Here is a 14896-nt window from a genome sequence, read left to right on the forward strand (position 1 = left end):
TTCCTAACGGTATGGGGTTTGCATAACAAATTTAAAATATTTTTCGAGATTTAAAAAAAAATATATTTTATTACAAGAAAGTTTGTTATCCTGGACTCTGATGTCAAATGGTAATTTATTTTTCGATATGTTTTAATGTGACTAATTACATTGGTAATATAATTATTACTTGATACATAAATAAATTTTGTCCAAGAATTAATAATAGAATAAAGAAAAAAAGAAAAAAATCTTTTGAACACTAAAAAATATTTCAAATTGGCTATACACAGATCATTAGAAAACTCATAAAAAATGATATCAGTACGTGTAAAGAAAAACATGGAGCTCCACTTGAAAAATGTGATTTTCAACTTTTTGGGAATTTGGCACACCCTGTACATTATCGGCATATTTCAAGTAAAAGTCGACTATTGCTTACAGGGTATTCTGAGTTATTCTGTTGCGAATTTTTCGATAAATTGATCATAGGCGACTTCGCAGTGATTTTTCAAAAATTGGTCTTTTTTATAACAAAAAGTTGAATAATTCTGAAACGAAAAAAGATAGACCCAAATACTTTACATAAAATTACATTAATTTTTTGCGTAGATTCCAATTATGCAAAAATATATAGGGTGTTCCATTAAAAATGAAACTTTGGTTCACCACTCTGTATACGACGCCCTGTGTACAATAAAAATATTTTTAGTTTATGGACTTTAAGTCGATCTATCGGACAGTAAGACCGGTATGACAATATTTTAAATAATAAAAAAGTTATAGACCGATTACGCACATACAGGGTGATTAGCCTAAGTTTATTATAAATTTTTTCATTAACATTTTTTTGAATAGTTTTCACAATTTTTTGTCTCAGAATCATTTGGGCATATTTTTTTGTAATTTGAAAGATACTCACTACTGCTGAGTTTCCCTTGTTGCGAAATAAGCATTTGCAAAGGAGTGCCATCCTTGGATCGATCGGCCTTGCCCAAAATTTGATTTCTGGCATACTGCCCGATCCGGAAGTACTGCTTGTAGAGTCCCATGGTGCCGTACCCAAATCGGGTATCCTGTCGAAAAAGAATTTTTTTTTAATACTTTCACCAAAATAAATATTTGGCAACGTTGGATTGTGTCTAGCTGAGTGAACGACCGGTGCATAATTGCACAAATAAGTGAAATAAGAGATCTGATGATGATGATGAATTGCAAAATTGCGGATGAAATTATTGTTTGGAGACGTGGTTAGGAAAAGTGCGATAACTAGCTGAAGAAATTTTTTCAGCAGTCTATAAATCAATCAGCACAAAACCTCCATCAATTCGAGCAAACTTTCGGATTACTTCATCGCAAAATGCTAATTATGACGTATCATAAACCTTCAATTACACTAAACTCCAAATCTCGACGCAACATTGCAATTTCCTCACAAACACGTTCCGACCTCTGATACCCATCTCGACCGATATTTTCTAAAGGAAACCCACAAGGCCGCCGCACACAGACCCATCATTTGCCCAATGAACCGATAGTGAAACTCTGGCGAAAGTTTTTTCGAAAAAAAGGGAGGTCGGCTCAAAAAAATGTAAACAATTGTGGCCTTGGAATTTTTCACATCGAGAGGTGCTGGGCGATTTAATTATTCTCAAACCTTAACCTTAACATTTTTATACAAATTACATGCACGTTAATTAGAATGAAAAAAGTAATTGCCCAAGGTAAAAATAAATATTATAAAATCTAGTGCACTTCGACTCAATTGGGTTTATGACTAGTGACCCATTTACCTTAGGTCTAGTGTATTTATTATTTTTTACTATTGCAATTGCTTCATCGTTAAGTCTGTTTGAAAAAATTCACAAAATCAATTAACAGAACTGGAATTCTTACTCGTAAATCTATTTTGAATGAGGTTTGGAATAACTTGAATTACTCCAACCACATTAAACGATTTTAAAACATCAGAAATTTATTACTAAATTATTCAAACACTTTCATTGCTAATTAATCAATCATCACAGCTGATTGTTATTTCAGAAATTATGATAATTCTGCATTCAAGAATAAACAAAGATGCAATTAACGAAAATTAACGAAAAAAGATAATTTATCTTAAGCTTGTCATAATTAGTTTGTAATTGACAATAATTAATTTGGATAAATTATTGCTTCGATCATGTTAATTAAAATTTCCAAAATTATACAGTTATGCTAGTAGTAGGTAAATCCAAAATAAAAATTATAATTTTTTTATTTATTTAGTAAAATTAAATTAATTATCACTTAGTTTCAAGAAATTAAATTATCATTTAAGAACAGTATTGTTCTCCATATAAGTGATTACACTTATGTCATTAAATTATTTATTAAGTCATTAAAACAAGTGTTTAAAAGAATTCAAAAAATGAATAAATACTTCAGTTACTAAATTAATTAATTGTTAATAACCAAATTTATAAGACTAAGTTTTGAGTTCCAAAGCTAACTACGCTTTACAGGTCATAATTAATTTCTAATTGCTAATTTCTGAAATAATAACAAAGCAATTTATAACAAAATAATTAAAAAATTTTTAATTATTTAAAAATTAAAAATTACAATTGTCACTGTCGAAAATTAATTAAATTAATTAATGAAAAAAGTTTCTGGTTATTCATTTAATTAGTAGAATTAAATTAATTATGAATTAGCTTACAGAAATTAATTTGTGTTTCATATTTTATCTGAACACTACCTAAATAATTAAATTTAAGTGTAAATACATTGAATTAATTAATTGTTATTAAAACATCTACTTCTTTTTGAAGAGAATTCATAAAACAAATTTTAAAAAAATGAATTTTTTTCATAAAAATTAATTAATAATTAGTTAAATAAATATTTTCTACAAAAACAAAACTTATTGTTTTCGTAATTTGTTAATTTTTGTTTTTTTTTTGGATAATTCAGAATGTAATTACTATTTTAATTATTGATAATTAAAAAATAACCGAATTTCTGAAGGTCGTGTGTGAGCTCTAAAACTACGAAAATTTTGAAATTAAATCAAATAATTTACTCCAACAGCCAGTCTATCATTAAGTCATAATACCACTATTAGGATACGTCTTATAATATCAAAAAAATCTATAGATCTTATGAATACAATATGAAATCCCTAACGAAATTTCTTATATTTAACTTTATTTTAAATGAGAAAATATAGTTGCTTGCTTTTTTATTCGTTGTGGAGGACAGATTTACTGTAAACGAAGCTGGAATTTTAAAAATTAATTTGATAAACCTCACTTCAAAACGTCAATTAAAAGTTTTAAAAAATAATTTGAAAATATAGATTTAAAAGCGCCAGTAATTTAGTTTGCAATTAAATGCGTAATTAACTGATCACGTGACCAAAATGAGCCAATTTTATTGGTCTATTCGCGTTGTTAACTTTCAACAACAAATTAAAATTTAACAAAGCATTCTACAGCGTGTTAGGGAATGGTTAAGCAAACATTTAAAAATAGATAAAGAATGACAACACAAATCGATTAAGCAAAATTAATGTAAATCAAAAATTCATGGTTTTTCCAAAAAATCGTTCTGAAATTAAAGTCCCAAATTTTGAGAACCGCTGAACTAGAAATATAAAAATTTGCCTAAATTGTAATATTATTGAGAAAACAGCAGAGGTAAATTAACTTCTTTGTTCACTACGTTATTCTATATTTCAATTTGTTTTGTTACAAAATTGTAAGAAAAAATTTTTTTATGCCGGGACTGGGATTCGAACCTCCAACACAAATGAACATGTTTGCCACAATTTTGAAAAATTCTCAAAACGCCCATGTGCCACCATCACCATGATGAAAAATTAACTACTACTAAGCTACATTAGAAGCCACACAGTGGCTCTCAACAGGTGGGCTAATAAAAATTTCTGAAAAAAGTACGCAGTTTTTTGGAATAATGCTATAAAGGTTTTTAATTCTTCTGATCACATACGAAATATTGGTAAGCTATTCAAAAGTGAGAGACAAACTCTCGTATGGTGATAAAAGACGTTCAGTTAGGCACAAAAATGAAATCAGATTTTTTTTTGCTTTATTGTTTCCTATGATGTCGAAGTAAATTTATTTTCAAATTTGCAAGTTTTTTAATTAATTTGTACACCATAAGATATTAATTGTTGATTTTTTTAACAGGTATTTGTTTAGTGTTCCAAGAGCCGTCGTTTCCGCTAACTAAAGCCAAAAAATATCATCTGAAGCACCAAAAACTTAACTTAAACATTTACCTTGAAGAGCTATATCTCGTAGAATAAAATTTAAACAATTTTTTGTCTTAGGAACATTTAATGCAGTTTGATGTCCATTATCCGCAGCCGAAAAATTGTCCGGTACTTTTAAATCACTCTGTATTGTCTGGCTTTAGATAAAATGTTGTATTATATACGAGTCTTACAATGTGTTCTTTCCGTGCAAAGGTTAAGTCTCTTAAACAATAAATAATTAATAATTATAATAAAACATTCATGAAAAAAGTGTCAAAATTGAAGCGATTTTAAAACTTAGGTATTTGTCTCTGTATTCACACATATAATTAATATTATTATTTATAAAATCAAATTAGTTATTTGTGTTTTTATAAATTAATAAAAATTTGCTTGGCATAAAATCTGTCATAATTACATAAATTTGAAAATTAATTAGGAGCCTTGTCCCGTGCGCAAATTGAGCATCTATGTAAAAACTCAACTCGTCAAATGTCACCGTAATTCAATGCTAATGTAATAATGTGGCTATTTGTTCGTAAAAAGACAACTTCCGTGTGTCATTGATGCCAACATGATAACGAAAAAAATCACGCGACACGGAAGTCTCGTGAAAAATCGTTTGTAATTATCCGATCAAGCAACAAATGAAAAAAACCTTCTTCAAACGTAAATGTTACACAAAAAGTCGCCGGTTACATAAATGCACGTAAATTGCACAATTATTATTATTATTATTTGACGTTCGCTATTAATTTCCAGTGTAATAGCACAAGCCGTAAGCGCGCACAGCTTTCACATGAATTGGATTTTTTTTTGTACACTCGGAGAAAAGTTTTTCTGGCCCACTTTTCAACAATTAGGCACTTGATCAGGTTCATCATTACATAACGCAACAATTCGCAACTTGGCGCATTTTTCACCGAACCGGAATTTGGCTGACATTTAGTTAGTACCTGGCACCACAAAAAATTGGCCGCAGCGGGGTTCGAACCTCAAATCTTTGAGACGTTCTGTATCGACATTTTTTATCTAACCTTAAGAAAGCCTTAAATGTTCCTAATTATCATTTTTATTGCTTTAAAATTATCTAAAACACAAGGTAAGGGGTCAAGGGTGCATGATTTTAATTTACAGTAGCTTTCACATGAATCGGATTTTTTCGCACAGTCTGGTAAAAGTTTTTGGCAACCTCTCTCACATAATTTCAACAATTATTAGCAATTTTTTAACACCGATCAGGTTCATCATTACACAACGCAACAATTTTAAGTTGGCTCATTTTTCACCGGTTTGGATAACCTGAATTTGTGAATTTCACACATAGCATTACGTTAGTACCAGGCACCAACGATTATGTTGGTAAAGAAATTGAAAAAAAAAATTGGCCCCACCAGGGTTCGAACCCCTGATTTTTGGGCCGGTGTATTGGCATTGTTGTTTTAAACCTTAAACATTCCTAATTATTATTTCCATTGCTTTGAAATCGTCATGAACACAAGGTGAAATAAAACAAAGTGGAAAAGAAGGAAAAAAAAGTTGGCCGCACCCAGGTGCGAACCCAGGATTTTTGGGCCGCTGAATTAGCATTGCTGTTTTATGCCTTAAACATTCCAAATTACGATTTCCATTGCTTTGAAATCGTCATGAACACAAAGTGAAATAAAACAAAGTGGAAAAAAGGGAAAAAAGTTGACCTCACCCGGGTACGAACCCCTGATTTTTGGGCCGATGTTTTAAGCCTTAAACATTTCTAATTATCATTTCTGTTGCTTTGAAATCGTCATGAACACAAGATAAAATGAAACAAAGTGAAAAAAAGGAAAAAAAGTTGGTTGCACCCGGGTGCGAACCCAGGATTTTTGGGCCGCTGTATTGGCATTGCTGTTTTAAGCCTTAAACATTCCAAATTATGATTTCCATTGCTTTGAAATCGTCACGAACACAAAGTAAAATAAAACAAAGTGGAAAAAAAGAGAAAAAAGTTGGCCGCACCAGGGTACGAACCCCTGATTTTTGGGCTGGTGTATTGGCATTGCTGTTTTCAGCTTTAAACATTTCTAATTATCATTTATATTGCTTTTAAATCGTTATAGACAAAAGGTGAAATAAAACAATGTGGAAAAGAAGAAAAAAAGTTGGCCGCACCCGGGTGCGAACCCAGGATTTTTTGGCCGGTGTATTGGCATTGCTGTTTTAAGCCTTAAATATTTCTTATTATCATTTCTATTGCTTTGAAATCGTCATGAACACAAAGTGAAAGAAAACAAATTGAAAAAGAAGGAAAAAAAAGTTGGCCGCACCCGGGTACGACCCCTGATTTTTGGGCCGATGTATTGGCATTGCTGTTTTAAGCCTTAAACATTTCGAATTATCATTTCTATTGCTTTGAAATCGTCATGAACACAAAGTGAAAGAAAACAAATTGAAAAAGAAGGAAAAAAAGTTGGCCGCACCTGGGTGCGAACCCATGATTTTTGAGCCGGTGTATAGGCATTGCTGTTTTAAGCTTTAAATATTCCTAATTATCATTTCTATTGCTTTGAAATTGTCATAAACACAAGGTGAAATAAAACAAAGTGGAAAAATGAAAAAAAGTTGGCCGCACCCGGGTACGAACCCCTTATTTTTGGGCCGGTGTACTGCCATTACTCTTTGAAGCCTCAAACATTTCTAATTATCATTTCTATTGCTTTGAAATCCTCATGAACACAACGTGAGAGAAAACAAAGTGGAAAAAAAAGAAAAAAAAAGTTGGCTGCACCCGGGTGCGAACCCAAGATTTTGTGGTCATTGTTGTATCAACTTTAAATTTGACTAATTATAATTTTGATTGCCTTTAAATTTTAAAATACACAAGATGAAAGTTCAAGGGTGCATCTTTTTGCGCAAATATTAAAAAAATTAACTTGGTGTTTTGGCAAACAGTAAATTTGGCGGCCTAATTATGCGTATCTTTTGAGGAAATGGACATGAACGTGTAAATAAAAACTGACCCTTGTTAACCTCAGTATTTCAAAAATGCTAATAATAAAATAAAGATAAAACAAAGATAATGATTCAAAATTTAATTAATTATTAAGTACTTTGTGTAATAAAAGCAATTAAATTGATACCAATTCAAATTAGTCGAAGTTTTACTAATTACTAATTGTTTAACCGCTGCAATTGCTCTAATATCTATTTGTGTAAGGATTGCAAGAAATCTTAGTACTTAGTTTTTGCCATAATTTGTATAATTGGTACTAATTTTGCCCAGTGATACGTAACCATCAATAAAACCATCCGCTCCTATTCAAAATCACTTACTCCAACCTTATTATTTACTAATTTACATAAATTAGTGTTTATTGCAAGTTTTAAGGTTGGCATCAACTCTCTGACGCAATAAGACGTCGATCCTTCTGATATTTCATTTTTTACTTTTATCTAAGATATGTCTAGAATTTTTATACCAACATTATAAATATTAATTTTTTTATAGAAAATAGGAGGTCAGTGGGTTACCGAAAATTGCGATTGAGGTAATTTGTTGTTAAATACTACACTTTTACTTTCTTACTATAACTTTTACTCGTCGATGCGAGATTTGTGTTATGTAAAGCTATGTGCTCTACTGCTCGCTGCTTGTTCACACTTCAGTCATCCGGAATATTATTTTCGTAACGATAAAAAACCGGTGTTGCAACAATTAAAAGCGCAAGTTTTTGACCAAAAGACTTCCGCTACAACGGGTTTTGTTTTGGAAAAATATTCCACTGATTTTTATTTTAGGACAAATTTATTTTGTTTGCTCAATTTTTTAATAACTAAGCTGCAATTGCAACGCAGCTGTTACATAATTAAATTAAATAATTGATAAATTTTTGCAAATTCGTGCGCTCATCGTCCCATTTGTGCACAGACACGTAAAATTCCGCGTTAATTTTACCTAATTATTTTCTAGGTTAGTAATTTATTAAAGAAAATCCTAAAGAAAGTAAACATTACTCAAACGTTCTCAATTACAAAATTCGAGTGCGTAATTAGTAAATCGTAATTAAACCAACGTGACATTACAAAATCTAAAAAAATTGGCAAAATTAATAACAAAGCGCGTCACTTGCGCGCTCACTTAAGCGTAACGCAGCCGTAATCGTAACAACTATGTGTAATCCAGACTTAATAATTGGATAATTACGAAAATTCTAAAACGATGTGCATATGCAAGGTTTACGTCTTTGTTTACAAAAAATTTGAATGCCATTTGATGTTATCTTGTCGCATTTTTCCAAATGGAGTGAAAGGTTACGATTGCGTCATTATTTTCGGGTCTTGAAGATTGTAATTAAAGCGCGTATTGTGATTATTATTGGTGAAGAAATTATCGCTTCCGGTTCGATATTGTTGTAACAATTGATTTTTGGAAAGTTAATTGGATTGGATTAGATAATAATTAGGAAAATCATTTTGGACCGCAAAGAACTGCAATTAATTATAGTTACAAGAAGTAAAATGCGAGTATGAACAACAATAGTGATAATGAACCTGAAAAAATGCATAATTCTGATAATTCTATTATTATTCTCAGTAAAACGTTATTCGTTTAATTTTCTTCAGTTATTTATTTAAATGTAACAAAAACATTTGCGCTAATTAATTACAATTAAATCAGTAATTAAGTAGTAGTAGTTATTGACAAGGTACATAATTCGATTTATTAAAAAACAAAAAAAAATTTTTTAGATTAATTACTTAATTCAATACGTAACAATAATAAACTATAAATACGTTTGCTCTAATAATTAATTATATTATTACCTAATAATTAATTAAGTCATTAATTATTAATTCTACAATTTACAATTCAATAATTGTGAGTAATAGACGGATTATAATTAAACATCTGCTTCAGAATTTAGTTTTTTTATAAAGAAACAAACTATACCAGAAAAATATAGTACGTCTTGAAGTTATTGAAACACAGATGCAATAAAATTTAAAAAATGAAATGTTTCTTTTGTATTTAATTTTCTAGTTTTGTTACAAAAAATGTGATTTAATTAATTACAATTAAGTCAATAATTAATAGTAGTGTTGGCTACATCATTTAATTTTAAAAAAACACTGAAAGAAGCAATAACAAACAATACGTTTGCTGTAATTAATTAAGTCATTAATTAATTATTAATTCTACACATTACAATTTAATAATTGCGAGTAATTAACAAATTATAATAAAATATCGGCTTCAGAATTTAGTTTTTTCATAAAGAAATATAATTAAACTGCTAATTAAACATTAGCGACGAAAATAGTCAAGTCTGAGTCATTGAAAAAAAAACATTAAAAAAATATAAAAAATGAAAAATCTTTTTTGTATGTAATTTTCTAGTTTGTTTTTAAATTAATTGATAATTTAAAAATAATTAACGAAATTAGAATACTATATCTTTTAAGTCTTGTAGGAAAAAAAAAGCAATAACAAACAATACGTTTGGTGTAATTAATTAAGTCATTAATTAATTATTAATTCTTCACTTTATAATTTAATAATTGTGAGAAATTAACAAATTTAATTAAATAACTGCTTTAGAATTTACTTTTTTATAAAAAAAGTTTTTTTGTATGTAATGTTTTAGCTTGTTTTTGAATAAATTGTTTATTTAAAAATAATTAACGAAAGTAGAATATCAAAATTTTTGTTATAACAAATTATTTATTACATTTAATTTATTACAATGATTAATAATAATTAATGATAATTAATAGTAAGTAATGTTGCCTAAATTATTTTTTTACGAAAAAAATCCTGATAGAAGATCTTTTTTAATTATTTATTGTTAATTAAATATCGGCTTTAGAATATAGTTAATTGTAAAAAACATTCAAAAATATGACAAGTGAAAAGTTTTTTTGTATGTAATTTTTTACTTTGTTTTAGTATGAATTGCTTATTCAATAATAATTTAATAATTAATAAAATTAGAATACCTAAATTTTGACAACAAATGTGATTTAATTAATTTAATTAATTACAATTAGTGTGAGAATTAACAGATTATAATTTAATAGAGGCTTCGGTATTTTGGTATATTATAAAGAAAAAAAAAATAATCTGAATTATAGAAAAACAAACAAAAAATAAGAATTTGTACTTTTCTAGTTCGTTTTTGTATTATTTGTTTATTTAATAACAGTTAACAGTAATAATAAAATTAGAATACTTAGATTTTTGTTAGCGAAAATAAGTAATTTAATTAATTACAATAATATCACTTAACTAATTAATCATTTTTAAGCATCATTTATTTTCGTAATTGTTTTAAATTAAATTTTTTGTAAAAAAAAAATGAACCAGTTCCTAATGACTAAAATAATTAATTATCAAATTATTTCAACTTCGTTGCAATTAAATTTGAGAAAATCCATAAAAACAAACAGAAATAGAGCATTTCAGGACAATTTTATAATTTTCTTGTTACTTTTAGCCAATTAAAATTAATTAAAATTAGAGCTTCTCTCACTGAAAAAAGTGATTTAGTTTTTATCTAACCTGTAACGAAAATGATTCCAAAGTCATAGAAAGTGAAACATTGCAAACTTTTTTGTTTATTCTAATTTTTTTATTATTCTTAGGAAATTTTAGGCTCAACTTTGTAATAAAAAAAAATATATTTGTAATTTTCTAGATTCCTAGTTCTTTAATAAAATTTATAAAAATTACAAGACGAAGGTATTAAGTAGGTACGTTTATTTGAACTAATTAGAATTAAGTCGTATTAATTTGAAAATACGTAGTTTTGTGCGAAATTAACAAAAAACAATTAAGTTAGCTGCACAATTTCATTTTTCGTAATTATACAAGTATATGATATTTGCTAATTAAAGTTTAAAGTTTACTACAAAGAAAGTTTGAGGTCTACCGAAAAAAAACATATTTTTTGTAATCAGTTACTTGGCATTACACATTAATTATTTTTCAGAATAACTAATCAAAATTACAATTAACTGGAGTAAAACTAAGCCATGGCAAACATGACTCAAAAATTTGACCAAAGCAGTAACCGATTAATTTGTGATTAAATTTATGATTACAAGAGAAAAATTATAAATTACAGTAACTCAATTTTTTTTTTAATTAAAATTTACAAGTCTGATTTGTTGAAGAAATTGGTAATTCATGAGTTATTTCAAAATTGTTAAGAAACTGATGCTAATTAGTAGATAAATTCGTGTCTTATGCGTATGCATCGATTCTGAAACAAATTACAAAATTCAGCCACATTGCAAAATTGCCCGAAAAGTGTATAAAAATTTTCTCTCCATACCGTCGCTTCCAACACCAAATCCCTCGTCACGTTATCATCATTTTATCATCACACAATATTCCAGCTGCTTTTTCCTTACCTTTTCACCACAAAAACGTAAACATAGCGCGCGCGCGGAATCCTTTTTTATTAAGTTTGTGTTTGTTTTTAAACACCGCGTGTTCGCGAAAGCTCCGAAGCTCTCTCTCCACTCACATCGTCCTTAAGGATAAACGTCGCGAAGAAGGCGAGAGCGCACTGTCTCCATTACGAAAAGAGAATTGTTAGTTATCAGTCGATGGCGGTGGGGGCAAATTATATGTGGGACAGTTTGATGGGTGGTGGTATGGCTATTACGAGCCGAGACCAATGTCATGGTCTGGACAAGAAGAAAAACCCCGATAAGAAATTTCACGATTTTACTTAAAATAACAACAATAATAGGCCAACAAACGGACCTAATTGCATACAATTGCTCTAAATTTAGACATAATCTATCCTACCTTGCAACAATCACGCAAATTGTTCTAAAATACGACTATCTAAATTATTTTTATCAATTAATTATTAATTTTTTTACGTTACTTCCCATACATACAGGGTGACCCAGGGGTGCGTATTAGGCTTATAACTTTTTTATTATTTGAAATATTGTTATGCCGTTTTTATTATCCGATAGATCGACATAAACTCCACAAACTAAAAATATTTTTATTGTACACAGGATGTTATATATAGGGTGGTAAACCAAAGTTATATTTTTTTAAATGGAACACTCTATATATTATTGCATAGTTGGATTCTACGCAAAAAATAAAGTATCTTTATATAAACTATTATGTCTATCTATTTTGGTTTCGGAATTATTCATCTTTTCATTATAACAAAGACCAATTTTTGAAAAATCACTGCGAAGTCGCCTATGAATATTTTCCGACAAATGTCCAACAGAAAAACTTTAAATACCCTGTAGTATTAACAATAGTCGATTTTTACTTAAAACATGGAGGTAATGTACAGGGTGTGCCAAAACGAAAAAAGTTGAATAACGTATTGTTTTCAAATGGAACATTGATAGCATTTTTCAGAAGCTTTCTAATAATATGCAGTTTGTATAGCAAATTTGAAATATTTCTTAGTGTTCAAAATTTTTTTTTATTTTTTATTTTTTTTTATTATTAATTCTTGAACAAAATTCATTTATGTATCAAGTAATAATTAGATTACTAATGTAATTAGTCACTTTAAAACATATCGAAAAATAAATTACCATTTAACTTAACATCAGATGCTAGAATAAAAAAATTTCTTGTAATACAATTTTTTTTTATTTTTAAAAATATATTAAATTTTTGTGCAAACCCTATACTGTCCGAAAGCTTATAAAAAATGCTATCGATACATGAAAAAAATCAGTATGTTCTATTTGAAAAAAATAGTTATCCAACTTTTTGCGTTTTGGCACACTCTGTATATTATCTGCCTGTCTTAGCTAAAAGTAGTCTATTTGCTTAAATTACAGGGTCTTGTGAGTTTTTCTGTTAAAAATTTTTCGGATAGTATTTATAGGCGACTTCACAGTGATTTTTCAAAAATTGGTCTTTTTTATAACGAAAAGTTGAATAATTCTAAAACGAAAAAAGATAGACCCATAATGGTTTATATAAAGTTACATTATTTTTTGTGTAAACTCCAATTATGCAACAATATATAAGGTATTCCACTTAAAAAAATATAACTTTTATTCACCACCCTGTATACAGTACTCTGTGCATAATAAAAATATTTTTTGTTTGTGGATTTTAAGGCGATCTATTGGATAATAAAAACAGCTTAGCAATATTTCAATTACCAAAAAAGTTATAGATCGATTACTCCCCTGGGTCACCCTGTACTTCTGTTTATTTTTAAGGAATTAGTTTTCAATTTTGCAAGTTGCGTAAAAACAATTTGTTTTTACAGCTAATTACTACTTAGTACAATGATTACAGTTAACTAATCTAGCTTTTTTTAAATTCTTATTAATTGACAAAAAATAATTACTAGAATTTGTTTTTGGTCTGTTATTTATTCGTATTACAAACGTGAATCCTACAATAATTTTTAATTTTCATAATTTAAGCACTTGTTTCAAATTGATTAATTATGTATTTTTTCCGTATTTGGGTTTAATTTAAAATTGACAATTAATCTTCAGTTTTGCAAGTACTAGAGTAATTAATGAATTTGTCAATTATTTATTATTACAATGATTACCTTTTAATTTTTTACTAATTGAATTGCTTTTATTTTGACCAACTACAAACTTTAAATCTTTTTTTTTTCACTATTATACAAGATGAATCTGTATAAAAGAAGCACAACATCATTCCATCGGACAGCTACAGACCGGTAGAAGATGAATCTACTAAAAATATTTTTATTACATATCAAAAACTAATAATCGCTCAGAATTCAGCATTTGCGGTTAAACACCTTAACAGTTTTTTCTATGCCTGTATTTTTTTAGAATTTTCCTACAAGTCCTCATAATTAAAATTAATTAATTTTAATGAAATGATTAATTACTATTAAGTAGTTGAAAATATTATTAGGTATCTCTTGTCTCATCTGAGAACAAGCCATGATTAAATGTTTTCTGTCGCTAGACAAAAATTAATTAAATACAGTAAAACCTCTCAATAACGGACACCGATGTGGAATTTTTAATTGTCCGTTGTGGAGAGATGTCCACTAATGAGAAGTGGGAAATTTTAATATAGGTTTTGTAACGTTCCTACAGAAATGACCGTTATGATGAGGTTTCACTCTACGTAAGTAAAAATTAAAATTTTGTTGCTAAAAAAAAACTTGTTAAGAATTTTTCGGTCGAAAACATCATTATTTTAGAATAACACTGTAGAGATATTAAAATTTCAATAAATATTTTTATATTTTTTTACTTTATAATTAATTATTAGCTACAACCTTTCTTGAGTTTTGAAAACATTATCAGTTATGTAGTTAATAATTCCTTTTTTGATTATTAACTTTGTTAACATTTTTTGCCTCAAGTAATTCAGTTTTGTACGTTTAACTTTTCCTAATTAATTAATTAGAGTATAATTAAACAATATTTACGATTTATTATTGCTCCTTACGTTATATTAACTGTTTTCTTGTAAGTTAGTTAATTTCTCTTAATTTTTTTCATTTTTGTTACTCAATTAATTTTGATGCTGCAAAACCACAAATTTTAATTACAAGTTTAGCTAAAGATTTTATTTTTTGATGATTTTTATAAAGAACTTTAGTAACTGATTTCTTAAATAATTAGAGTTACATTTTTATATTCTATTGGTTTGGAATACTAATTAATTATTTAATT

The 14896-nt window shown here is 28.1% G+C and overlaps 1 protein-coding gene across 2 annotated transcripts in view; it reads right to left on the minus strand.

Moving 5' to 3' along the window:
- The window catches only part of LOC660608 (scavenger receptor class B member 1), a 35943-nt gene extending 24129 nt beyond the window's left edge, over positions 1 to 11814 (minus strand). The window contains exons 1-2 of one of the 2 annotated variants that reach the window (XM_966824.5): positions 11630 to 11814; positions 902 to 1055 (exon numbers count right to left, since the gene is read on the minus strand). In XM_966824.5, coding sequence (XP_971917.2) covers positions 902 to 1031 — 130 coding nt within the window. In that variant the 5' untranslated portion in view covers positions 1032 to 1055; positions 11630 to 11814. Of the gene's footprint in view, positions 1 to 901; positions 1056 to 11550; positions 11574 to 11629 lie in introns of those variants that run through there. The other variant, XM_008196823.3, reaches the window with a different exon arrangement.
- Between the last annotated feature and the right edge of the window lie 3082 nt (positions 11815 to 14896).

This window comes from Tribolium castaneum, chromosome 8 (assembly GCF_031307605.1).
Source record: "Tribolium castaneum strain GA2 chromosome 8, icTriCast1.1, whole genome shotgun sequence".
NCBI lineage: Eukaryota > Metazoa > Arthropoda > Insecta > Coleoptera > Tenebrionidae > Tribolium > Tribolium castaneum.